Raw genomic sequence first — 24,280 nt, forward strand, 5'->3', positions numbered from 1 at the left:
AAAAAAAAAAAAAAAAAAAAAAAAAAAAAAAAAAAAAAAAAAAAAAAAAAAAAAAATTGAAAGGATAGCAATCCATTTGGCGTTTTCCATGTATACATGAACCCAAATCCTAAGTTTGATTAGATATGATTCCCACGTGTCAGATCAGCACGTGCCGACCTGAATGGTCAAGATTTATCCCATGTTCTTCCAAATTTAGCAAAAGTTTGTTAGCTTTTCATGAATAAAACCTAAAATTCCTATTTATCCATATCTCTTACAATTTTGTTTGAATTTGTGGTTAGTTTTAACTTTTAAAGAAATTATTTTTACAACATTTAATTAAATATTATTCTTTGTGTTTTATTTTTGGGTTCTCTAAAAAAAAATTATAGTGTTATTTACTTATGAATTAATAATTTTTTTCTTAATTTAACATGGGACTATTTTTTTCGATAATCTTAGACAATAAAAATATCTTAATTAATAAAACCCAATAAATATAGGGAAAATTATATGAAGAAAAGATAAAAGAAAAAAAAAAGTGTGGATATGGATATCGATATACTAAGAAAGGATCAACACCAAACACCACCTGTCGGAGGAGAGGGCCCCACATCCCACGTTGTCGTTCTCCGATTGATGGACTGTTCTGTCCCACATGGCAACCACGTGTTCTCACCCCTCCATTCATGTCCCCACAATGTACACGTTATCATGCATGGAGTCATCATACATACATACATAATCCAAAACTTTAAGAAGGAAAAAAATAGTTGCTTTTTCTATTTCACTCGGCTTTATAAACCCCCGAGGCGCTCTCACCAGCTCCGTTGTGGACACGTTTTACAAAAAGAGGAGCGAATTTTAAAAAGAAGGAAAGAAATGGGGAGTGATTTGTTTAGCGAATCTGAAACGTGGGTTTCTTCTGTGAACGGAATTCGAGAGGAACCAGATGATGAAATCTCCATTGAAGTAGAGGAAGGAGTTGTGTCGGATTCGGATTTGGATGAGTCGGATCAAATGGGAGTGAAGATGAAGATGAAGAAGAGGAATCAGGTTTTGCTTGAGGGATTTGTGGAGGATGAGGATGATTTGATGAGGACGAAGAGCTTAACGGATGAGGATCTTGATGAGCTTAAGGGATGTGTGGATCTAGGGTTTGGTTTTAGCTACGATGAGATTCCGGAGCTCTGCAACACTCTGCCGGCGTTGGAGCTCTGTTATTCTATGAGTCAAAAGTACATGGACGATCACCAGAAGTCGCCGGTGACCTCACCGGCACAGGCAATACCGGTGGATTCGTGTTCGTCTGTGTCGAGTCCGATTGCAAATTGGAAGATCTCCAGTCCTGGTGAGTGGCCTTTTTCTGTGCGATCTCAATTTTGGAACTGGATTTGTGTAGTTTGAATTGAGAATGAGCTGAACTTGTCTCTTAGTTGATTGAACTTTGATTCTAATCCCTAGACTATAATCCCTTCTAGTTTTGTTTCTGACTTGTATGAATAATTGCTTCAAGGCTAAAACAGAGTAAAAATATTTGAAAATTTAGAGATCTAGGATGAAAACCTTCATTATTTTCCTGCTTCTCTCATAAAAATGTATGTAGTTTATCAAGAATATACTGAAAATAATAGTTAATTTACTCTGATTTATGACTAAACATCTGAGTTTAGTACTCGATATGTTCTTTGATTCCACGAGTATTAAGAACATATTGAAAAGAAAGATAACATGTTCTATAATCTAGAGCTTTGGATTGTAATATATAAGATACCATTTTGTATTTATCCATCTTTGCTAAACTTTGTTTGCTCGAACAGGTGATCATCCTGAAGATGTTAAGGCAAGGCTCAAATTTTGGGCCCAAGCAGTGGCATGTACGGTTAGATTATGCAACTAAGAAGACCATGGAATGGAAGTTTTGATTTGTTAGAGAGAAATGAATACGTATTTTTGCAGTAGTAACCTTTAGCCTTATGGTCGACGACGTTGCATGCGTCTGAGAAAGATGGAATGAACGAACGAACGGATCGGTTGACGAGTCTGACTTACGAAGAAGGAGAAGAAAAAGAAGAAGAATGTGTCAGGTTTGAGATTAACCATACACCATAATGAGTCTGACTAAGATAGAGTTTGTAAAATATGTAGTTCTTTTAGTACATTTGAGAATAAATTAGCATGAGTTCATCAATTCTATATCTCCTGCTTGTTTTGGTTTAAACATTAGCTGGTGGTCTTGACTTTGAGAGCCTAGATAGTAGCTTCCATAACACCCAATACCCAAGTCTCTATCATTGACCTGTTGCATAGGCTGAGGTAACTAACTGTGCTAACCTAACCCATCAAAATGGTTCTTCTTTTCTCTGTTTTGACCCCAATCTGAAAGGTAGCTGACCTGACTTCTTATAGTTGTAACCGCTCAAGTCCATAGCGAGTAGATATTGCCCTCTCTGAACTTTTTCTTTTGAGCTTTCCTTCCAGGTTTTTAAGACGAAACGCGTCTGTTAGAGAGAGGTTTCCACACCCTTATAATAAATGTTTTGTTCTCCTTCCCAACGGATGTGAGATCTTACAATCTCACCCATCTTTGGGGCCAGTGTCTTTGCTGACACTCGTTCCCCTCTCCAATTAATATGGGACCCTCCAATCCACCCCCTTTGGGACCCAACATCCTTGTTTGCACACTGTCGGGTGTCCACCCCCTTCAGAGTTCAGCCTCCTCATTGGCACATCGCCCGACGTCTGGCTTTAATACCAGTTGTAACAGTTCCCGCTAGTAAATATTGTCCTCTTTGGACTTTCCCGTTTAAGCTTTCCTTTGAAGTTTTTAAAATACGTTTACTAGGGCGACTAGAGAGAGGTTTTTACACCCTTATAAAGAATGTTTCGTTATCTTCCTCAACCAATATGGGATCTCACATAATCTGGGAGCGTTGTGTGTTCTCGATCTCGTCTCTTACTTACTGATTTCTGATTCCCCTGATGGCTTGGATGCTTGGATTGATATTGTAAAAGTTGAAAGGTTCTGACTTATGATGTGTTTGTAGCATAGTTCATGAGTTGATCAGTTCAAGTATTGAAAAAGTGATATTACAAAAGGATTATCCAATTCTATATGAGGTTGGTCATATGGTTGGATGGTGACTTCAGATAATGTTAAAAAAGGTTACAGTATTTCACTTTGATACTTCAACCATATTTGACCTTTTCCAAGTTTTGAGGCTGATACTTAATTTTGGTTTGATTTCGTGCATAAGTTAACCTATTCTCGAGTATATAATTCTGTAGATAAAGGGTTTATAATCGTCTTAACGATTGATGGTTCGATGTTCTACTTGCAATACACACGTAACAAAAGTATAAAGTAAACTAGAAACCTAAAACGATTTAAAAAGAGGTTTCTAACCTATGCATCTATCCAAATTGAGAAGTACTAATCAATCATCTTGTGATCACGCTCAAAATATCTCCGAGTCTTTGGTTCATAAAATCAAGATCGTGGTCAACCAGCCTATGACTAAGAATCAATAATTGCCACAATTTCATTTAATGATGCTATGTCCATCAAAGCACAAGATGCCACATACATATAATAATATTTGTATGATGTCAGTCAAACAAAGAAATCACATAGCAACAACATGCACGCATATCTAATATCCGGTCTATAAACAAATAGATGAATCAGACCACTTGACCAAATACGCTAAATCGGTCTGTGCACTCATCCGCAATCTCATGGCGTGGTGCAAAGTTCACTCTTTTTAATCTCAGTATTAGGCAGAAATGACAACTACTACCCTTCCTCGAATATCTACACGAAGCACGATATAAACTACAACAACATTGATCAAATTTCTAGATCGAAAGTCCAAAACATTAGCATAGTCAAAAACTCGCCCCAATGAATGAATCCTAGTGCTTCTTTTGAAGGATGATGTGCAACAATCAATGGTAGCAAAACGGTGATAATTGATGGCGAAAACAAATGACAAAGATTTTTGTATCCAAGAAGATGATCAGTTGGCGTGATAAAACTGACAAAGGCTTATTTGTTAATTTAGAAAATGTTTTTTTTTTTTTTTTTTAAATTTCTAGAAATATTAAATAGGTCGAAATTTAAAGCCAAAACAGTAGGAATTTTCCAGGTTGAACCTATTGGTTTCTCGTCGATGTTGAGCACGAGCACCATTAGGAATGCTTCGGCGTACCTCAAATTCGTTGCTTATGGCTTCTCTTCATACTCTTCCAGCACTTCATCGACCACCAAGCGCACTGCCATAGCTCCAAGAGCTCTTGCAAGAAGACCCACTTCGCGAACTGCCCTAATCCCTCGGGCTTTGGACACAGATGCCGTCAGTTCAGTATGTTCTTTACTTTCAAACAAAGATCACCAAACAACTAATCTCGAACTTGACCATTTATTGAAAAGATTCAAAGAAACCTTGAGCTCGGATTTCGTTCTTCAAATTCTGATGAATTATAGGCTGTTCGGTAGGGCTAAAACGCTAGAATTCTTCTCCTGGTCTGGATTGCAAATGGGGTATCGGTTTGATGAGTCCGTGGTTGAGTACATGGCTGATTTCTTAGGTAGAAGGAAACTGTTCGATGATATGAAATGTCTTTTGGTGACGGTGTCGTCTTATAAAGGTCGGATTTCTTGTCGAACATTTTCAATTTGTATCAGATTTTTGGGTAGGCAAGGGAGGGTTAGAGAAGCGCTTTGCTTATTTGAAGAAATGGAGCCAACATTTGGGTGTAAACCTGATAATCTGGTCTTTAATAACATGCTTTATGCACTTTGTAAGAAGGAACCAACAGGGGAATTGATTGATACTGCTCTAACAATTTTCAGAAGAATTGAATTGCCTGATAAATATTCATACAGTAACATAATTATTGGATTATGTAAATTTGGTAGGTTTGGTACTGCTGTTGAAGTGTTTGATGAAATGCGTAGGGCAAGTTTGGTACCTACCCGATCTGCTGTGAACATTCTCATTGGCGATTTGTGTTCATTGAGTGCCAAAGAAGGGGCTGTAGAACAAGTTAGGGTCAGAAGTACTCGTCGACCTTTTACCGTCCTAGTTCCAAATGTGAATCCAAAGAGCGGAGCCATTGAACCTGCAGTTGGAGTTTTTTGGGCAGCTAATAGGATGGCTTTAGTTCCAAGTGCTTTTGTAATAGTTCGGCTCATCTCGGAGCTTTGTCGATTAGGCCAAATGCAAGAAGCAATTAGAGTATTGAAGGTTGTCGAGGTTAACAAGCTAAGGTGTACTGAAGAGTGTTATTCCATTGTGATGCAAGCATTGTGTGAACATCGTCGAGTAGACGAAGCTAGTGATCTGTTTGGGAGGATGCTTTCTCAGGATATGAAGCCAAAGTTGGCTATTTATAATTCTGTTATTTGTATGCTATGCAAATTAGGAAATTTGGATGATGCTGAAAGGGTCTTCAAGATTATGAACAGGAAAAGATGTGTCCCAGATCATGTTACTTACTCGGCGCTAATCCATGCCTACGGTGAAGCTAGGAATTGGTCAGCGGCCTACAGTTTATTGAAGGAAATGTTGAGTTTAGGCATATCCCCGCATTTTCATGTGTATAGTATAGTGGATAAACTAATGAGGGAAGATGGGCAAACTGATCTGTGCTTGAAGCTGGAAATGAAGTGGGAATCCCAAATTTTGCAGAAACTTTGTAAACAAGGACAACTGGGGGCTGCGTATGAAAAGCTAAAGTCAATGCTTGAAAAGGGTTTTTATCCTCCTATCTATGTAAGAGATGCTTTCGAGAGTGCGTTTCAAAAGAAGGGTAAGTTCAAGATTGCTCGGGAGTTGCTGCAGACGATGGACGGAGTCCACGAACATGAGTCGGAAACCAGAAAAGCATCATGAGTTATCGAATGGAAAGCCTCACCTTTCAATATCAAAGAAATTGTGAGTAGTAGATTTTTCATGCTTGATATGCTTGATTGGCTGCATTGGTTAACATTATTGCACGCTTCATTGTGTTTAAAAGCTAGTTGATTGACTGAAAACTCCTAGATGCACATTTAGTTTACTTTCACGGTGTAACGACCTAAGCTCACTGCTAGTAGATATTGTCCTTTTTGGGCTTTCCCTTTCGGGCTTCCCCTCAAAGTTTTTAAAACGCGTCTGTTGGGAGGAGGTTTCTACACTCTTATAAACAATGTTTCGTTCTCCTCCTAACCGATGTGAGATCTGACAATCCACCCCCTTCGGGGTTCAGCACTCGTTCTCCTTTTCAATCGATGTGGGACCCCCCAATCCACCCTCTTCGGAGCCCAGCATCCTTGCTGGCACACCTCCTCGTATCCATCCCCTTTCAGGGCTTAGCCTCCTCGCTTGCACATTGCTCGGTATGTGGCTCTAATACCATTTATAACGACCCAAACCCACCGCTAGCAGATATTGCCCTCTTTGAGCTTTCCCTTTCATACTTCCCCTCAAGATTTTTAAAACGCGTTTGCTAGGGAGAGATTTTCACACTCTTATAAAGAATGCTTTGTTCTCTTCCCCCATTGATGTGGGATCTCACACTTATTTTCAGCCTTGACAGATATTTGGAAGCTCGAGCTTCTCTTGAAGGCCCTTCCAGTGAAAGCTCACCCACCCAACAAAGATCTACATTCTGGGAGACCTCACCTCCTGGGTCGACGTGTGCAGTTTGCTTGGGTGTCTTCAGCATGCTTGTGCGATTGTGACACTAGGCACTTGTACTAGCTTTGACGAGGTTGGTATAGATTAGAATTACCTGCTTTTGCGTTATAAGATCATATATTGTTCTCTCTTTCAGTTGAATCCAAATAACCTTTGTTTCTTCTTCCTACAGAATACACCCCAGAACAATAACAACGACGACAAAGAGGGCAAGAAGGCAAAGACTTCCAACTAGTTCCACATGTTATGAAAATGGAGTAGGACGAGTAGAGAAGGAAAAGGCAAGAGCAGTGGCTGAGTTTAGTTCTCTTGGAAATAAAAAAAACTCGTACAAAAGTGGCGGGATAGGCTCGTGAGGCTCTTGGCTCCAAGACGGAAAAAAAAGGTGCGTATCACACTCACGAAAGAACGACAGTGTTATACTAGAGGGAAAGTAGAGATGACGTCAAGTCCCGACTCAATACCAAGAGTCCTTACAACTTGCACCAAATTGGTCTAGAAATTAGGGTGGCTACATCTAGAGAGACTTGACAAGAAATGGCTCCCTCTATTTTGCAAAACAAAAGGTGTTAACTCATATGTTATTTATTAATTTAACAACTATGAAAATTGGAACCACGAGGTAAGTGTCTAATTCTACGATATTTGATGTAAACAAAAATTATTTAATTTCAAATTAGATAGTGCAATATTTTATAAACTCACGACATGTTGGATTGGATTGTTTAAAACTGCATCACACTATGATTACCTTATAAAATATGGGACATTCAGGTTCGTATCTAGTTTCCTGAAGATAGAGTCAAGCTTCGCCTTGATGCTTAAGATTAGGCCTGCAATGTGATGAGAGACGATCTCATCTTAACTTTTATGGCCAAGTAGGTCAACGTCATATTTAGATGGATCAATTCAGACCGATTCTCCTAGATCCATTATTTTTATTACATTTTATTATATATATTCATTCTCATCACAAAAAAATGAATCTGATTCCCTGGATGTCTTTGTCAGCGAGGGAGATGAAAAAGGAAGAAAATAAAAATAAAAATAAGATTATTATTATTATTACTATTTATTTATTTTGATAAGGAATAAAAACCTAATTTCCCTATTCAAATGGTATTAAAAAAGAAAAAAAAAAAAAAAGATTTGGGTTTTTGGGTTTTTGGAATAACTACAGCCATTTTCGTAGCTACCGCATCCCTCCCATTACCTCACGCTCGCGCCACGCTGCCGCTATTCCTGCCTGACGCCGTCTCAGCAGCTGCTGCTGCACTCTCATCTGCCCCAGGTCTGCCTTGCGACAAAATCGCCGCCGTCCCCTCCCTCTCTTCCAGCAAGCGGAGTTACTTAAGCGGGTATTTTTGAGTACCCACAGAATCGAACTGAAACGGGTACTTAATTATCTCAAAACTGAGCTGACCAGACCAGACCAGACCAACGCACTACCAAATTAGGGACGCTGGTCAATCGTTCCAATCGGTTTCTTCAAATCTGCCGCTGAAGGGAACTACTAGGGCAACTTTACTCTGTACTAAGCGCCCCCCTCTTCGCCGGCCTCCGGTATTTCTCTAAAATCTCTCATTTATTCTCTTTTTGGAGTTGCTCGAAGATTGTCACTTGGGATTTCAAGCTCTGTCTCATATACTTCTTTTGCTTATGATTTGTTTTGTTTTGATTTTTCATTTCTTTGTTTTTCTTGCTGCAAAGCTTTGAATGTTATTCCTTAGAAGTCGGTATATTTCTCTTTAGTCACTGAAAAATTACAGATTGAATTGCGGGAATTCTTGTTAGTGCCGCCATGGATGAGGTTTGCGAGGGTAAGGACTTTTCGTTCCCTAAGCACGAGGAGGTGGTGCTTGAGTATTGGTCTGACATCAGGGCATTTGAGACCCAGCTTGAGCGCACAAAGGACCTTCCTGAGTATATTTTTTATGATGGCCCTCCGTTCGCCACTGGTCTTCCACATTATGGTCACATCTTGGCGGGAACCATCAAGGACATTGTCACCCGGTATCAGGTTATGACCGGTCATCACGTGACTCGTCGCTTTGGATGGGACTGCCACGGATTGCCTGTTGAGAACGAGATTGATCAGAAGTTGGGGATCAAGAGGAGAGACGATGTGTTGAAGATGGGGATTGACAAGTACAATGAAGAATGCAGAAGTATAGTCACGAGATATGTGGGGGAGTGGGAAAAAATCATCACGCGTACTGGTCGATGGATTGACTTTAAAAACGACTATAAGACTATGGACTTGAAATTCATGGAGAGTGTTTGGTGGGTTTTTTCTCAGCTCTTCGAGAAGGGTCTTGTCTATAAAGGTTTCAAGGTTAGTTGGTTTATCATAATCTATCTCCATTTGCACAGTTTGGTAACATTCATAATGAGTGCTTGTATTATATTATGAGTTGCTTCTTCGTTCTTTCATGGCATTTTTTTTTTCTTATTTTAAAAAAGATGAGGATAGGGGTGGGAGGAAATGTGGAATTTCATGACCTGTGGGATAACTCATTTTGTTCGACGAGATGTAGGATTTGAAGGTTGTCCTTAATTATGTTGACAGAATGTGTTATGTTCTTGTTGATTTGTTACCTTTCTTATACCTAACCCTTCTTTATTGGAGTGAGGTTCAATCTTTATTCCAAGATATTTTACCAATGTCGTGGATACTACATTCTTGCAACTCCTATTGTCTATGATGAAAATGGATTGCTACCTGAGGCTCTTTTGTGTACAATTAGGAGATCGTTTTGGCGTTAGCAATAGTCCTTGTAAAATACAATCAACTTGTTTTGTGTTTCTCTCATCTTCTTCAAATTAGGATTTGACCCCTAGAGGGAAGATTTTTGCTTCGAGGGGACATAAGTAAGGGGACCCCTTTTGTCCTTCCTCTTCATCCTGGTGGTGGATGTTTTAAGTTGGCTAGCTTGCGTGGTGTGGCGAAGAGGATGGTTGAGGGGTTTCAGATGGGTAAGGAGTTATTTCACCGGTCTCATCTTATGGCCCTTTATCCTTGCTCTCCTGCCACTATAATTGTCATCGAAGGCTATAAAAAAGGTTTTCTGATCTAAGGTAACTACCCGCTTAGAGTTGTTTGATGCGGGCAAGGTATGGGGTCTATGGTCTGCCACTCGAGAGGAGCTTAGAGGTCATGTAAGGAAGGTGAAAGGTGGGGAGAGGGGTAAGAGGAGAGAGAGCGTAGAGAGAGTCCATCTATTCAGTTTTTGCTAGTTTTATTGGTTCCTAAAACAATGTAATTATAATTAACTGCAATAATTTGATTCAATTATTAGTTATGAGTTCAAATATAAATTTGTTTGCGTTGTTGCTTACTTAGGTCATGCCATATAGTACTGGTTGCAAGACGCCACTTTCAAACTTCGAAGCTGGTCAAAGCTATAAGGTTTGGGGCTCTTTCTTCAATTGGAAATTTGTCTTTACATTAAATATCAGTTGAATCTTCTGTTTTTTATATAGACGCCTTGGACATGTATGATAGGTCCACTATTTCGTGAGTAATTTTCAATATGTAATGAATGAAATATTCAATAAATTAAAGATATATAGTTTGTCATACAAAACCTATAAAAGTTAAAAGCTCCATTTTTTTGTTTTTCCTTTTTTCACTAAGAAAGAGAGAACTTTTCATTGAGAAATCAATAATAGCATTCTTTTAATGATTATAGTTATTATCATAGGAAACAAAATTTCGATGTTTGTTATTATCAAATTTTCAATGAAATGTCTTCTCTTTCTTAAGAATTTTTATATATTTTTTAGAACTAAATTTTATGATGACTAGTGTTCATTTAAAAAGTCTTGCATTCTTTTAATGATTATAGTTATTACAATAATTATTTGTTTGTCTAAACATCCCCATCACATAAAACTTGGGAAACACCTCTTAATATGGAAAAGTTTATCAATTTTTCCCATAAACTATGAATTTTATCAAAATGTTTCTTAGTTTTGGTAAGTGTTGCAATCTCAATCTTAAAATTGATTCTTACATATTTTGGGAGAATTGTTAAATGACTGATTTTGTGCATTAACTGAGCTTAATTTTGTGTTTGGTTTGATTCTTGTTGAAATTAGTGAGTCTTGGGCGAACTTTTCCTTTACTTTTTTTTTTTAGTTAAAACCAGTAAGTAAATTTAGTAGAAATTGCTATATTTGTTTAAGTTTAGGGTGCAATGGGATGAAATTAGAATTTTAGGGTAAAATTGATACACCATTCTAAGTTCAGATAAAAATTGATTTTTTTCCTCAAAGGTGTGATGCTTTGTTTCATTTTTTATGATATAAGAAAATTATTTAGTGAACATTTAATTTGCCATTGTTGTTAGAAAATAATAGTTTAAATATACAAAATGGTTTTTTATATAATTTTTTTTAATACTTTATTTGGGATAATGAATAGTATTTAAGCACGTTATATATTTTTTAATTGGCAAATATTAGAATCAGTAATTAAAGCAATGATATTTTTACTTTAAACAGGATCAGGTTGGGTTTAAAGGAAAACCCAAATTTCGTTCCTTGGGTCCATTTGGTGTATGTAAGCATTGATTTTCGAATCAAATTTCAGTCTTATGCTTTAGTGGTTGAATGAATTAAATTTCATGCCCTGCAATTGCATTATCAGTTTACTAATCACTTTTCTAGATGCCAGTTAATGTATGAATTGTTGATTTGCATGAGATTTCTTATGGTCCATCTTCTGATATCCAAACCTTGCACAGGATGTCCCTGATCCTGAAATCATGGTAACTTTTCCAGTACTCGGGGATCCGCAAAATGCAGCTTTTGTGGCTTGGACAACAACTCCATGGACCCTTCCGAGTAATCTTGCCCTTTGTGTTAATGCAAATTTCGTCTATGTGAAGGTCTGATGACATGAATTTATTTTTATTATATTACTTTTCGTCTATGTGAAGCTTTTATTCCTTTTATTTTTAATTGATAATCTAATATAGTAGGAAAAAAAAAATACCAGGTTCGCAACAAGGCATCTGGAAAAGTTTATGTGGTTGCTAAATCCCGATTGTCAGCTCTACCTGTTGAGAAACAAAAAGTGAATGCACCAAATGGTTCTACCGATGTTGTTAACAAGTCAAATCCTAAGAAAAAAGGTTCCTCAAATTCAAAAACAGAGAACTCAGTGGAGGACTCATATGAGGTATTGGAGGAAGTATTGGGAGCTTCTCTTGTGGGTAAAAAGTAAGCAATTTCATTATTTTCAATATGTGTTTCAATGATTTTAGCAAGGCTGCTATTTTTTTGTTTTGTTTCCTGAATGTTTATGAAATTGTATCTACTATCTTGTCGAAGGATATTAAATTTATTATTTTTTTTTTTGCAGGTACGAGCCACTGTTTGATTACTTTAAAGAGTTCTCTGATGTGGCATTTAGAGTTGTTGCAGATAATTATGTAACTGATGATAGTGGTACGGGTATTGTCCATTGTGCTCCTGCATTCGGTGAAGATGACTATCGTGTTTGCATTGAGAACCAAGTGATCCATAAGGTTCGTGTTGAAGATTTTTTAATTTTTTTTTATTATGACTTCATGCAACATGATTGCTGACGATCAAGAGAAGTGATGTTGAATTATTTGTATGTAAAAGAGTGGCTCGAACACTCACAAATATAAAAGAAATAGAAAACTTTTGATTAGCCCATCATATTGTTTTCAAGGATGAGAAACCTCCTCTCCCTCCTCTCCCTCCTCTCTTTCTTTCTTTCATTTTTTCTTTTTTTTTTTTTTTTATATGAGAAGCCTTACTTTCGTATAGGATAGTTGTTTTTTTTTTTGATATCTCATAAAGGATAAAAATGAAAGCCAACATAAAGGCTGCAAAACAAAAAGGGGAAGGCAAAAGCCTGAAACATTAATTTTAAAGATTTGGTTGAAAGAGAGAAATTCTGAGGACAAGTCTAAAGCTTGGAGGATAAGATTTAACATTGCTATTTTTAAGGCATCTGATTTGTATTCTCTTATTTGTTTGCTAATTATTGCTGTAATGATATTTGATCGAATATGGAGGCCTTGTTTTTTCCTTGTAAGATATTTACATTGAAGTTTACTTATGTTGTATATTTTCATTTACTGCCTTTGCCTTTGGTGGTTTCCTTTGAACACCTTTATATCTTTTCATTGTTGAAATAAGAAGTTTATATCTTATTTAAAAATAAAAGACCGCGAAAGTGCACTCCAATTGGTTCCCAGCATAAGTTGCAATGTATTTACTGTCTTAGTGTTTTTTCCATTTGTAGGGCGAGAATCTGATTGTTGCAGTCGATGACGATGGTTGCTTTACAACAAAGATTACTCAATTTTCTGGGCGTTACGTCAAGGATGCAGACAAGGATATAATTGAAGCCGTGAAGGTATGTTCTTAAACCTAAAATAGTATGTTCAAGTTGAATTACTAGTTCATGTCATATATTGAACCATTGCATGTAGAGATAGAATCACACTATACTCCTATGTGAAATGAAAATCCTTGTAAATTTGCAATTTTTTGACGCAATCTTGATAAGCTTGGAGCATTCAAAAGGGACCTTGAATTCACAATTTGGCCGCGGTTCTTGTTTGCATCCTTAAACTATTTTTTGATCAAGAAGCAAACTTTTCGAATTTGTAACTTCAACCATGGATGAATTTTCAAATCTTGGAGTTTAGGTTGATTCCTTAGTTCATATTACTAGTCAAAAAGAGATTCTAGTTGTATTGTATAGCTTTATCCTTGACGATTATGTTTTTGTATTGTAATTCTATATTTATGTTGATCTTCTTGTTGCTTTTGGACGAAGGAGGTGTAAACGAGAGGGGAAAAAACTATTTGGAACAAAAATATGTTGGAATCTAGTAAAATAGTTTACCATTTCATTTTGAACGTGTATTATTGTTCAGAAATCTTTCTGTTTCAGGCACAAGGGAGGCTTGTTAAATCGGGAAGCTTTACCCATTCTTATCCTTTCTGCTGGAGATCTGATACTCCCCTAATCTACAGGGCTGTCCCAAGCTGGCAAGTCCATTTATTATCTATTTTGAATTTTGTTATACGCTTTTGTGTTAGGGTCCTTGTCTGAATTTCTTTGATGTTTTTATTTTTGTGCACGTGTACATTTTGACATGCAAATCTATGTCTCTTGCCCTCTGAAAAAATGAAGAGTGCAATTCGGTTTGTTCTCACTTTGGGATCAGTTGTTGGGAAGAGTATTTTTACTGTGGCAAACAAATTATGCAATATCCGTTTTACAACTTGTTCTTTAAAAGGGTTACTACCGTTGATTTTTAATTTCACACTTGATTTTAGTGCTTATATTGCTATTTTTGTCTTTCTATATACATTTCACCTTTGTCTTATCTGATATTCATTCATGATTGCAGACATATGTTAAATAATTTCTTATGGCTTCTTTTTCATTTTCCTCCTACTGTTAGCATCATAACCGACTAGACATCTCTCTCACTAGGTTTGTCCGAGTTGAGAAATTAAAGGAGAAATTACTGGAAAACAACGAGAAGACTTACTGGGTGCCTGATTTTGTGAAGGTTTTATATGTTATGCCAAACTCTTCTCTTAAATATTTATATTTCATTTTTTTCTGGACAAGTGGATGTTGGTAAGGTTGGATGGGGTAGAGTTTTATGCAGGGGGCAAAGGTGGTTGTATGATATGAATCAAGATATTTTGCAGATTTCATATTAATATATTCTATGCTTCGTTAAATCTTATTTTGCTTAACTGAAGGCCTTTATTAACGTCTTCTTTTTCGTGCGCCCTTTTTGTAATGCTCTTGTATTCCTTTATTTTTTGTCAGTGAAAATTTGGTATTCTTTGATTTACCAATGCTTGTGAGAATGAAAACTATCATGACAATTTTTCATGTTTAATATATCCTCTCAAGAGATGATTTTTTTTTTTTTTTTTTTTTTTTTTAACTTCCCTTAGCTTGAAAATACAAACATTTTAGAACTCTGAAACTGAGTCCTGAAATATAATTGGGTTAGAAAAACATAGTGCTGATGTGAGAAAGACCTGTTTCATGGATCATGTGATCTATTTTTGCCTCAGCTTTATTTATAAATGTCAAATTGCAGGAGAAAAGGTTCCATAATTGGCTAGAGAATGCGAGAGATTGGGCTGTCAGCCGTAGTAGATTTTGGGGAACACCACTCCCTGTCTGGGTTAGCGAGGATGGAGAGGAAATACTGGTCATGGATTCAATTGAGAAACTTGAACAGCTTTCTGGTGTCAAGGTCTCACTCTTTATTTACCAGCTTTTGTTATCTGAGAATATAGTTGCTGTAGGTTGAGTCAATCATTTGCTGTGAGTTTTATTTCTCTTTATCAAACTGCTTGCTTGTATGGAGTTTTTCTTATCTCCTCATAAGAACTTAAATCATTTTGAATGATGGTTGGTTCAGAGCAACAGCTACCTTCTTAAATGAGAAGTTGAATCTTCAAGGTTATTTGGTATTTTTTGAGAAGTTGAATCTTCTACCGTAAAAATATTATCATATGGCTTGGCCACCCTCATGTATTCTTTAAGCTGTTTCTTCTATATGCTCTGGTGGGCACTGCTTGCAAACTACTAATGAATTATTTGCGGGTATCCTCTGTTTTTTTTTTTTTTTATCTTTCAGGTGTTTGATCTGCACCGGCACAAGATTGATCACATTACTATTCCATCTAGAAGAGGTCCTGAATATGGTGTGCTTCAGAGGGTAGATGACGTAAGACTACTTAATCTCGTTTTTCTCTTAAATATTATTTTTCTTGTCTAGAAATCAATCAATACCGGCGTATTTTACTTTTTTTTTTTTTTTTTTGAAACTATGAAAGTTACCGGAATTATTTTGTTGTATTTTTGTGCTATGCGTCAAATCAGTGGCTTCCTTTGATATTACTGTTTTGTAATGTTTAGGCCTTATAGTTTAAATTTTCTCTCATAGCAAGATGATTAGAAGCCACCACAGATGCTTATTTATTCTAAAGGAAAGAGAAGAGGGGTTTGAGGGTATAAATGGAATCTAAATGGAAGAGGATGAGGAACTAATATAACTTATTGACTTGGGTGAAAATCCTTTGGCAGGCCTGTGTTTTTTGCTATTATTTGGGGTATTGGGCTTGAGAGGAATGACAAAGTTTTTGTAGATGGTTAGAGATTCGTGGGCGAGTTGTGGCAGGTGATTAGACTTAATGCCTCGATTTTGGCCTGTGCGACTAACGATTTCTGTAATTATCCTTTTGGTTGGGAGTCATTTTTTGTAGTTTGACGGACTCCATTTGCTGCGCTTTTTTTTGTATACCCTTGTACACTCTTTTATGTTTCCTCAATCCTCAATGAAAGCAAAATATTAAGAAGTATGCATTCTTTTATTTTTACTATTAGTTGAAGGACTTCACAAAAGCTTGGGAAAAATGCAATTCATGGGCAACTAGCCCTAAACCAACTCAAAGAACAAAGAAATTTTAAACAAATGGCCAAGTCGCAAACCAGGCTGCAGAATCTTTCTAGGGGTATTGTTGTGCCCATATGTTTTTGGGATAATGTGGTTTGGTTACCTTGGAAATTTAAACAATCCCTCCCTCTCCTTCTAACTCCTCATTTTATTTACTTTTTAAATTTTTTGGAAGTTGAAATGTGGATAGGCGTAGTTTTTATTTATTTATTATTTCTATTTGAAATTAAAGTATTTATTTGAGTTCTTTGCTGTAGATTTCCTCTCTTAACCTCGTTTTATATCTTTATATTTTTACTGTAAGTTTTATTTTCATTTAGTGTTTATACTTATAGTATCTTTTGCTCCCTCATCATTACTGCAGGTGTTTGATTGCTGGTTCGAGAGTGGGTCTATGCCATATGCATATATTCATTATCCATTTGAAAACGTTGAGCTTTTTGAGAAAAACTTTCCTGGGCACTTTGTGGCAGAAGGGCTTGATCAAACTCGTGGATGGTAAGTTTCTTGAATGTGTCAAGTTGCATAGTTGTTTTCCTTTTATTTTGAGTTGTAAATCATTTGTTGGATTCAATTTAGTAGCGTAAATTTCAAATATCTGCATCAGAGTGGAACATTGATATATTTCCTTCTGAAGTTGATTGCTTCTTTTGCTTTTTTGGTTGAAAAATTGATGACTTCTTTTATTGATATAGGGAAACAGTCACAACACGAGCATTGTGTGGAACAATGACTTTTGATGTTTAAAGATCTAGGATATTAATAGTTTACAACATGTTTGTCCCTCTTACCATTCATATTTCAATAATATGGATGTGTAAACTCCAAAGGATATGATCAAAGTCCTCTCTTTCTTATAAAAAAAGTAATTTTAATATTAATATATGACTAAATTCTTGGAAAAGAGGATTAGGAAATTTAAAATCTATAGTCAAAGTAAAATAAACTTATTTTTCTGAAAAAAAAAAAAGAGAGAAATATGAGAGGAGGTAGGGAGGAAAAGGAGAGAATATGGTGGTGTCTGGTATGCTGTGTCCGTGTAGGGAAAGTATACTTGAGAAAGTTTTAGTATGTCGTTGTTTGTCTCACATGGATGAGTTCTGAGAAAAGGAGGGGTAATGGATCTCCTATAAATAAACTTTTCTTTCTCTCTTATCAACCAGATTCTTACTGGGTTTTCTGTTTACATGAGGCTATGAAAGTAACAATTTGTTTTCAATGAAATGTGGAAGTCTTTTGATCTTGCACTGAAATGTCACGAAGTATCAGGATATTGATGGCATTAAAGAAGATAGATGACATGTCAGAAATGTAGAAGTGAAAAATGGTTTTTCTACTAGTCTAAATGTCGAGCTTGGTGATGTAGTGTTGACATGTCGCTCAAAATTTAAATTACAGATCTAGATAGGAAAGTAGGAAGCAGAAGTTGTGAAAGACTCTGCTTCATAGTTTTTTTCTCGAAGCCAGCTTGTAGAAGGGCAATAGATAAAATGCTGTTTATAAAATCTCTCCTTCCTTTTTACTAAAGGGCACATTTGTGAAGGTCCAGAAGACATATCTGGGTGCTTAATCTGAGTATCCGAGATATGTTATTGGTGGTTACTCTTTTTTTTTACTTAACATGGAAGTAAAAATTGAACCTGTTCTTAGGAGATTATTCCTGATAAGAATTAGGAGAAGCATCAAGCTAATGTTACTTGGAAATTTTGGGGAAAATACGTGAAAAATTTGGGGACAATATTGACGAAATCCTTGTATGTTGCCCTTTATGAGGATTTTTGGTGAGGACAAATTGTGGGGCACCCTTTTTGTCAGTCGTTATTTTCTTTGGAAGTATGGTATTCTGAATGGTTTTTTGGTCTAGGTTCCAAGGATACAATCTTTTCTTCAACTATGATGCTTGCTATTTGGTGGATAGTTTGGGATGCCAGAAATGGGAAAATTTAGATTATAGGGTGGTTTTGCTTGATGCTTGGGATAGAGTGCATCACCTTGGAATTTTTCAGGTACCTGTCACGTTTATTAATGACTCATGGGAAGTTTTATCTGTCCCTAAGCTTCTAGTTTGGGTTCGAATTCCTTGTTTTCCCCTCTGCATGTATATATTTGTGGCCTGGTAGAATATTTCATATAAAAGAAAGTTACCTTTGAGCTATTTGATTATAAATGGGTTGGTACATTTTCTAAAAAGTTCTTTTTTTTTCCCGTAATAAGTTCAAATTTTCGTTGTTCACATTCAGTTAAGAAACAAACTCATTCTCTCTCATGCACCAAAATTTGGGTTTATATTCGTGGATTCTTGGGCGGCGTCTCTTTTTCCAATGTCTGCCCTTTACTTTTGCAGGTTCTATACTCTCATGGTTCTATCTACTGCTTTATTTGGGAAGCCCGCATTTAGGAACCTTATTTGTAATGGCCTTGTCCTTGCTGAGGATGGAAAGAAGATGAGCAAAAGGTTGAAAAATTATCCTTCACCAATGGAAATCATAAATGATTATGGAGCTGTAAGTTCTGTATTATATGTGTTTCTTATGTTTCTCAGACTTCACTTTTCGTTATTCTGAAGATATTGAAAGCATCTAGAGTGGTGTAAATGTACCAACGTTCTTAAAGACTGGAGTCTCACAAACCTCATTGCTAGGTGGGGAAGTCTTTGTATTCCCACTTTGTGTGGTTGGAAGGCTCTTCCTTCCTTTTTGTACAAAAAAATAAAAAAAAAGATAAATAAAAAAACAGAAAAGCAAGCATCAAGAGAGTCATTGCACTTTCCTTTTAATTAATAGTGGTTATTATTTTATGAAAGTTAGTGTCTTTTTTCGTCATGCAGGATGCTCTGAGATTATATCTTATAAATTCTCCAGTTGTACGTGCAGAGACTTTACGCTTCAAGAAGGAGGGCGTTTTTGGTGTTGTGAGTCTTTACTGATATCTTACGACGTATCAAGTTTACTTGGTGCATCACTTGGGCACCCATTTTTGCATTAACTTTGATGATACTTCATGGAATGCATTACAGAGATCCAGCTTTCTACTCTAATTTTTCTTCCTGATATGTTTTAACCTTCTGCTTTATGGATTGTTCGCAGGTCAGGGATGTTTTCCTTCCATGGTATAATGCCTATAGATTCCTTGTTCAGAACGCCAAGAGGCTCGAAATTGAGGGATTTGCACCATTTTCTCCCGTAGATCAAGCTACCCTTCAAAAGTCATTCAATGTGCTTGACCAATGGATAAACTCTGCCACCCAGAGTTTAGTATATTTTGTCAGAAAAGAAATGGATGGGTACCGACTGTACACGGTTAGGAACTTTCGGCTACTGGCTTATTTTCGATATGACTGATCTGTAATCTGATTATATATCTCATGATTGGTATAAGTTTAGATTAAAATTAAGGGTTACGTGAAACGACACCTCAAGGCCTGTTTTAGATTTCTGTTAACAGTTGTGTAAATTTTGTTTCTTTTCTTTTCAATTGAAGTTTTAAATTTTGGTCTTTCTTTGTGGTTGTTTAGCATTTTTCATCATTAATTGTGTTCACGATATTACAGGTAGTTCCATATCTTCTAAAGTTTCTTGACAACCTTACAAATATTTATGTGAGGTTCAACCGCAAGAGACTAAAGGGCCGTACTGGGGAAGAAGACTGCAGGATAGCACTCTCTACTCTGTACCATGTATGATACATCTTTTTCCTCTATTTAGATAAATGATTGTTAAAACTATCTACTTTTTGGTAATGTACAAAACTGCATATGTGGTTTATGAAGTGTTCTGTTTTTTTTTTTTTTTTTATTGTTTTCGGTATCTCTGTAAATTGAGTTGAGATCTGGACATGACATGTTGAAAACAAACATGGCATTTTCATTACTGCTTGTGTTCGATGTTAGATAAGATGTGGTAGGGTGAGCGACTCATCTTATTAAAGACTTATGCTGACGAAAGCTGCTCACCTTGTGAGGAATCCAATAGATATAAGATGGATCTTGGTCATTTTTCAGTAGACAAATTATTCGAAGATTAGATACATTAATGATGCAGTTCCATTTATTCGAGGAGACAGAACGAGTGCCGTTAGTTTATATGGAGTTCATTCTTTTTTGTACATATATTATGTTATAAGATGCTTGGTTGACGTGCGTCGCTTCTTTATTTTTGTTCAATTTTAATTACTATGTTGTATATTTCCATTTTTGGAATGACTTAGTTCTTTAAATTTTTTGGGAACTGTCATTATCTTTTAAATGAATATCTTGTTTACTGCAATTTTTTTTTTGGGTTAATGCAAATCATTTTTGTTTGATGCGAGTTAATGTTGAAACATAATTTTTTTTTTTAAAAGGAATACTATATTCTGTTTTTTTCCTTAACTTCCAATCTGTTATTTTCTTGTTCATTTTAGTTTCTATTTCATTCTGAACACGCAGTATATTGTGCCTTCAGGTCCTTTTAACATCTTGTATGGTCATGGCTCCATTTACACCATTTTTCACCGAAGCTTTATATCAAAACTTACGGAAGGTTTCTGATGGGTCAGAGGAAAGCATTCATTACTGTTCTTATCCTCAGGAAGGAGGAAAGGTACTTATTATCAATAAATTCATATGCAATATTATTAGTAATTTCATTTTTGGAAATTATTTTCTGGGTGACAAGTTGTGGCACAAAGTCGTCGGAGTAGGTATGGTCCTCACTCATTTGAGTGGGTTGCTAGCAGGGGCACCATTTGCCTGCTAATGAACTCTGGAAAGCGAATCCCTTTGGTTTCCCTTTCTTTTCTCAAATTTTAAATTGTTGTGTTGGGTATGGTTTGGGTGTGTTTTTCAGGGAAGAATTGTTGGGTTTGTGATATGCCCTTCTAGGAGGTTTTCTTGCAATTATATCACATTTCAAATAAAAAGTTGCTTATGGCTTCTGATCTTTAATTCTTCCTCTTTGTTGCTTTGAGAATTTGTCGCCCCCTTTCTAACAGAGAAGTGTTTGAGGTGGTGGACCTTCTTTCTCTTCTCTACGATCATCACATGTCTTTGAGAGACTTCTCCTATATTGTTTTTTCCATCATCCATCTGCTCCTTCCCTTGCCTCATTCTACCTCACTTTATGATATTTGATATTCTTTATTGAATGCCTAACTTAGAGAGGTGAAAGAATTGAAGAAAGTGTTACAAGGATGATGACAATTATTGATCTTGCTCGCAACATTCGGGAGCGTCATAACAAACCTCTTAAAACTCCTTTGAGGTTTGTCGATGCATACTTTCTGCTTCTTGCTGATTTTGTTCTATTTGTCCCCCTTTTTTTAAATATCTAATTCTATAATCTCATCAGAGAAATGATAGTGGTTCATCCTGACAAAGATTTTCTTGATGACATAGCCAGAAAGCTTAGAGAGGTATATATCTTGTAAGCTAATATCATATTTACTTACATGATGAACTTGGAATGTCTATAGTCTCATTATAACATAAATATTTGTGCTATTCACTTGTACCTTTTGTTTCAGGTTTCATTATTAATTTTTACGCCTGATTATCCTTTTGTTCTTCGTTTAATTTCTGATGGTTTATCTGCGCAATGCAGTACGTTCTAGAGGAATTGAACATAAGATCTCTTATCCCATGCAATGATACGTTGAAGTATGCATCTCTTCGTGCTGAGCCAGATTTTAGGTATGAAAAACTACCGTTCAAAACAATTTTCATCTCTTCGTTCAGATGTTTGAATATGATCATTCTCTTCTAGTGTGCTGGGTAAGCGTCTTGGAAAAGCTATGGGAGTCGTGGCAAAGGAAGTCAAAGCCATGTCACAGGAAGATATCTTGGCTTTTGAGAAAGTGGGAGAAGTTACTATTGCTACTCATTGTTTAAGGTTATCTGACATAAAGGTATCTGCTTTCACTTTCAAGGCAGTAATTCTTGCTGTCCATTCTTGTTAAAATATGCTATGATCTTGGATTGAGTAATTCATCTGTTCATGAGGTCGATTTATAGATGGACTTGTATGTATGTGCATTTGGAGGTACATATCTTTTGTGAGTTTTTTTGTTAAACTCTGTACCCTTTAGGGTAAGAAAGGCTTCTCTGTGCATTGTTGGGGGAATCAAGGCATTGATGTTGTCGGTATCCCGTTGGTCTGTGCTAATTAAGTTATGCTAATTTGTAACTTACCCTGAAATTCATTGTTGACTTAAGGTTGTCCGTGATTTCAAACGACCTGATGGTATGACAGACAAGGAAATGGATGCTGCTGGGGATGGTGAGAATCGTTAACGAATCAGTGTTATTTAACTGTCCAAGGGTCTTTGCTCTCACTAAGTTCTTGTTCTTCATTTTAGGTGATGTACTAGTGATTTTGGATCTACGTCCAGATGAATCTCTATTCGAGGCTGGTGTTGCTCGTGAGGTACCTTGCATGTTCTATGCTTGATCTCTATATCTGATATATTATGATCACAAATTTTTAAACGCTTTGTTGAGTAATTTTGCATTGGGTTAGTTGTTTTAGTATGAAAATGCATAACATTTAGGCTAAATTACATAAAATACCTCCAACTTAGGCCTTTTGATTCAATATTTGGAGTGCAAACAAAGTTTCACATTGAATTTGTATTTCCTAATTAGAGAAAAAGATAGATGTTATAGTCGCATCCTTTTATCATATTGTTAGCCAAATGTTGATAAACTTTGTTATTACATTATTGAGTTCTTTTATATCCTAATTCACTAACTAGATTATCCATTTTAGATTGTTAATAGAATCCAGAAGTTGAGAAAGAAAGCTGCCCTTGAACCTACCGACTCCGTAGAGGTGTATTTTCGATCACAAGATGAGGATGCATCAGTTGCGCAAAGAGTTTTAAATGCACAGGTTGGTAGTTAGCTGCCTATTTTTGAAATTACCATCTCAGTTGCTTTACATTGTAGATGGCCTCGGTCCATGACTAACTGAAATGTATGCATCGGACAGGAACTATACATAAGCGAGGCAATCGGTTCACCCTTGCTTCCGTCTGCTTCGTTGCCTTCACATGCAGTAAGTTGCTTCCTTAATGTATATCATGTCGACTCATTTAGTGAATCGTAAAACTGTTGGCGTTATTCCGTCTAGCTCGTGGATTCATTAAGTCACCTTCCGTTTGAATCGTTTGATTAGATTTCTGTTCTCTATATTGGAGTGCTTAGCCTACCTAAGCATGAAGGGGCTGGTGTTGTCTTCCATCATTTTTGTTATATTCCTTCTACCCGTGGTTGTTCTATGATACAACATTGTTTATAAAAGTGTGGAAACTTCTCCCTAGTAGATGCGTTTTAAAAACCTTCCGGGAAAGCTCAGAGGACAATATCTGCAAGCGGTGGGTTTGGGTTGTATCCATCATGTTGATGATATGAGCTTGTTGTGAAATTTGCAGGTCACGCTTGCTGAAGAGAGTTTCCAAAATGTAGCCGGGATTTCATTTTCGATTATCTTGGCCAGACCGGTACCCGTATTCAATTCGGACGCTGTGACTGCTCTATATAAAGGTATTTGCAGCATCTTTTGCTCTCTCTCTTTCGATCTCTGTCTCTCTCGCTCACATAAGCATGAGAACAACTATAGGTAACGAGAAATTCGCCCGAGCACTTGAGGTCTACCTGCTCTCAAGAGATCTCTCCAACTTGAAGACTGAGTTCTCTGGAAATGGCAAGGTTTATATTATTCTCCCAACTTGATGAAGTTTGCTGCTTTTACATCATACTATTTATGTTTAAATGAAAAATCTTTTGATGTTGCTTTGGGTGAAACAGATGAGAGTTGATTACATTGATGGCCAGCCGGGAGTGGAAGTGGCACTGGGAGAGCATGTTTTCTTGACGGCCGGCGACAAGTTTCTGAAGGCCAAGTCTTCATAAACTCTGTTCTGTATACCTCCAAATTATTATCCATTTTTAACACTTTTTTACTTTTAATTTTATATGGGATACAATTGAATCCCCTTGACATCACTTGCCTGCCAAAGTTTTGGGCGCACAATTTTGTATGAGAAGTGTATGCGAAGGTGTTTTTTTTGTTTAATTTAAAATAGTTCTTGAAAAAATTGGGGAATGTTGAACTTAAAGTTGCTTAAAGAAGATTCATATTTCTTCATGTAATTTAT

At 36.4% G+C, this 24,280-nt stretch overlaps 3 protein-coding genes across 4 annotated transcripts; all 3 read left to right on the plus strand.

The window, feature by feature from the left end:
- The first annotated feature begins 794 nt into the window (after positions 1-794).
- Positions 795-2,232, plus strand: LOC111479478. The gene is made up of 2 exons (XM_023124174.1): positions 795-1,333; positions 1,803-2,232. Exons 1-2 carry the CDS (start codon positions 865-867, stop codon positions 1,880-1,882), a joined length of 549 nt encoding a protein of 182 aa, XP_022979942.1. The 5' UTR covers positions 795-864; the 3' UTR covers positions 1,883-2,232.
- Positions 2,233-4,101: 1,869 nt separating this feature from the next.
- On the plus strand, positions 4,102-7,399 carry LOC111479360 (pentatricopeptide repeat-containing protein At4g20090-like). Its single transcript, XM_023123970.1, has 2 exons — positions 4,102-5,921; positions 6,838-7,399. The coding sequence occupies exon 1, from the start codon at positions 4,155-4,157 to the stop codon at positions 5,877-5,879; it is 1,725 nt and encodes a 574-aa protein (XP_022979738.1). The 5' UTR covers positions 4,102-4,154; the 3' UTR covers positions 5,880-5,921; positions 6,838-7,399.
- Positions 7,400-7,818: 419 nt separating this feature from the next.
- LOC111479322 (isoleucine--tRNA ligase, cytoplasmic-like) lies at positions 7,819-24,275 on the plus strand. 2 transcript variants are annotated; one of them, XM_023123898.1, is made up of 28 exons: positions 7,819-8,228; positions 8,435-9,000; positions 10,009-10,074; positions 11,414-11,557; positions 11,668-11,891; positions 12,034-12,199; positions 12,949-13,062; positions 13,606-13,703; positions 14,155-14,233; positions 14,783-14,941; positions 15,329-15,418; positions 16,512-16,645; positions 18,492-18,651; positions 18,975-19,058; positions 19,234-19,446; positions 19,698-19,823; positions 20,590-20,727; positions 21,284-21,387; positions 21,475-21,538; positions 21,727-21,815; positions 21,889-22,030; positions 22,338-22,401; positions 22,481-22,548; positions 22,891-23,013; positions 23,113-23,178; positions 23,555-23,666; positions 23,743-23,831; positions 23,931-24,275. In XM_023123898.1, exons 2-28 carry the CDS (start codon positions 8,467-8,469, stop codon positions 24,033-24,035), a joined length of 3,555 nt encoding a protein of 1,184 aa, XP_022979666.1. In that variant the 5' UTR covers positions 7,819-8,228; positions 8,435-8,466; the 3' UTR covers positions 24,036-24,275. The 2 variants fall into 2 exon arrangements, with proteins under 2 accessions (XP_022979666.1, XP_022979667.1); XM_023123899.1 differs by having other exon boundaries at positions 8,460-9,000.
- The last annotated feature ends 5 nt before the right edge of the window (positions 24,276-24,280 follow it).

This window comes from Cucurbita maxima, unplaced genomic scaffold, assembly GCF_002738345.1.
Source record: "Cucurbita maxima cultivar Rimu unplaced genomic scaffold, Cmax_1.0 Cma_Scf00005, whole genome shotgun sequence".
Lineage (NCBI taxonomy): Eukaryota > Viridiplantae > Streptophyta > Magnoliopsida > Cucurbitales > Cucurbitaceae > Cucurbita > Cucurbita maxima.

Bases quoted from the DNA above. Each gene is read 5' to 3' on its own strand.
- LOC111479478 (XM_023124174.1), top strand. From the start codon at position 865: ATGGGGAGTGATTTGTTTAGCGAATCTGAAACGTGGGTTTCTTCTGTG. The intron at 1,334-1,802 runs GTGAGTGGCCTT...TTGCTCGAACAG, and splicing joins TTGGAAGATCTCCAGTCCTG to GTGATCATCCTGAAGATGTT.
- LOC111479360 (XM_023123970.1), top strand. From the start codon at position 4,155: ATGTTGAGCACGAGCACCATTAGGAATGCTTCGGCGTACCTCAAATTC.
- LOC111479322 (XM_023123898.1), top strand. From the start codon at position 8,467: ATGGATGAGGTTTGCGAGGGTAAGGACTTTTCGTTCCCTAAGCACGAG. The intron at 12,200-12,948 runs GTTCGTGTTGAA...TTCCATTTGTAG, and splicing joins AGAACCAAGTGATCCATAAG to GGCGAGAATCTGATTGTTGC. The intron at 18,652-18,974 runs GTAAGTTCTGTA...TTCGTCATGCAG, and splicing joins TCATAAATGATTATGGAGCT to GATGCTCTGAGATTATATCT.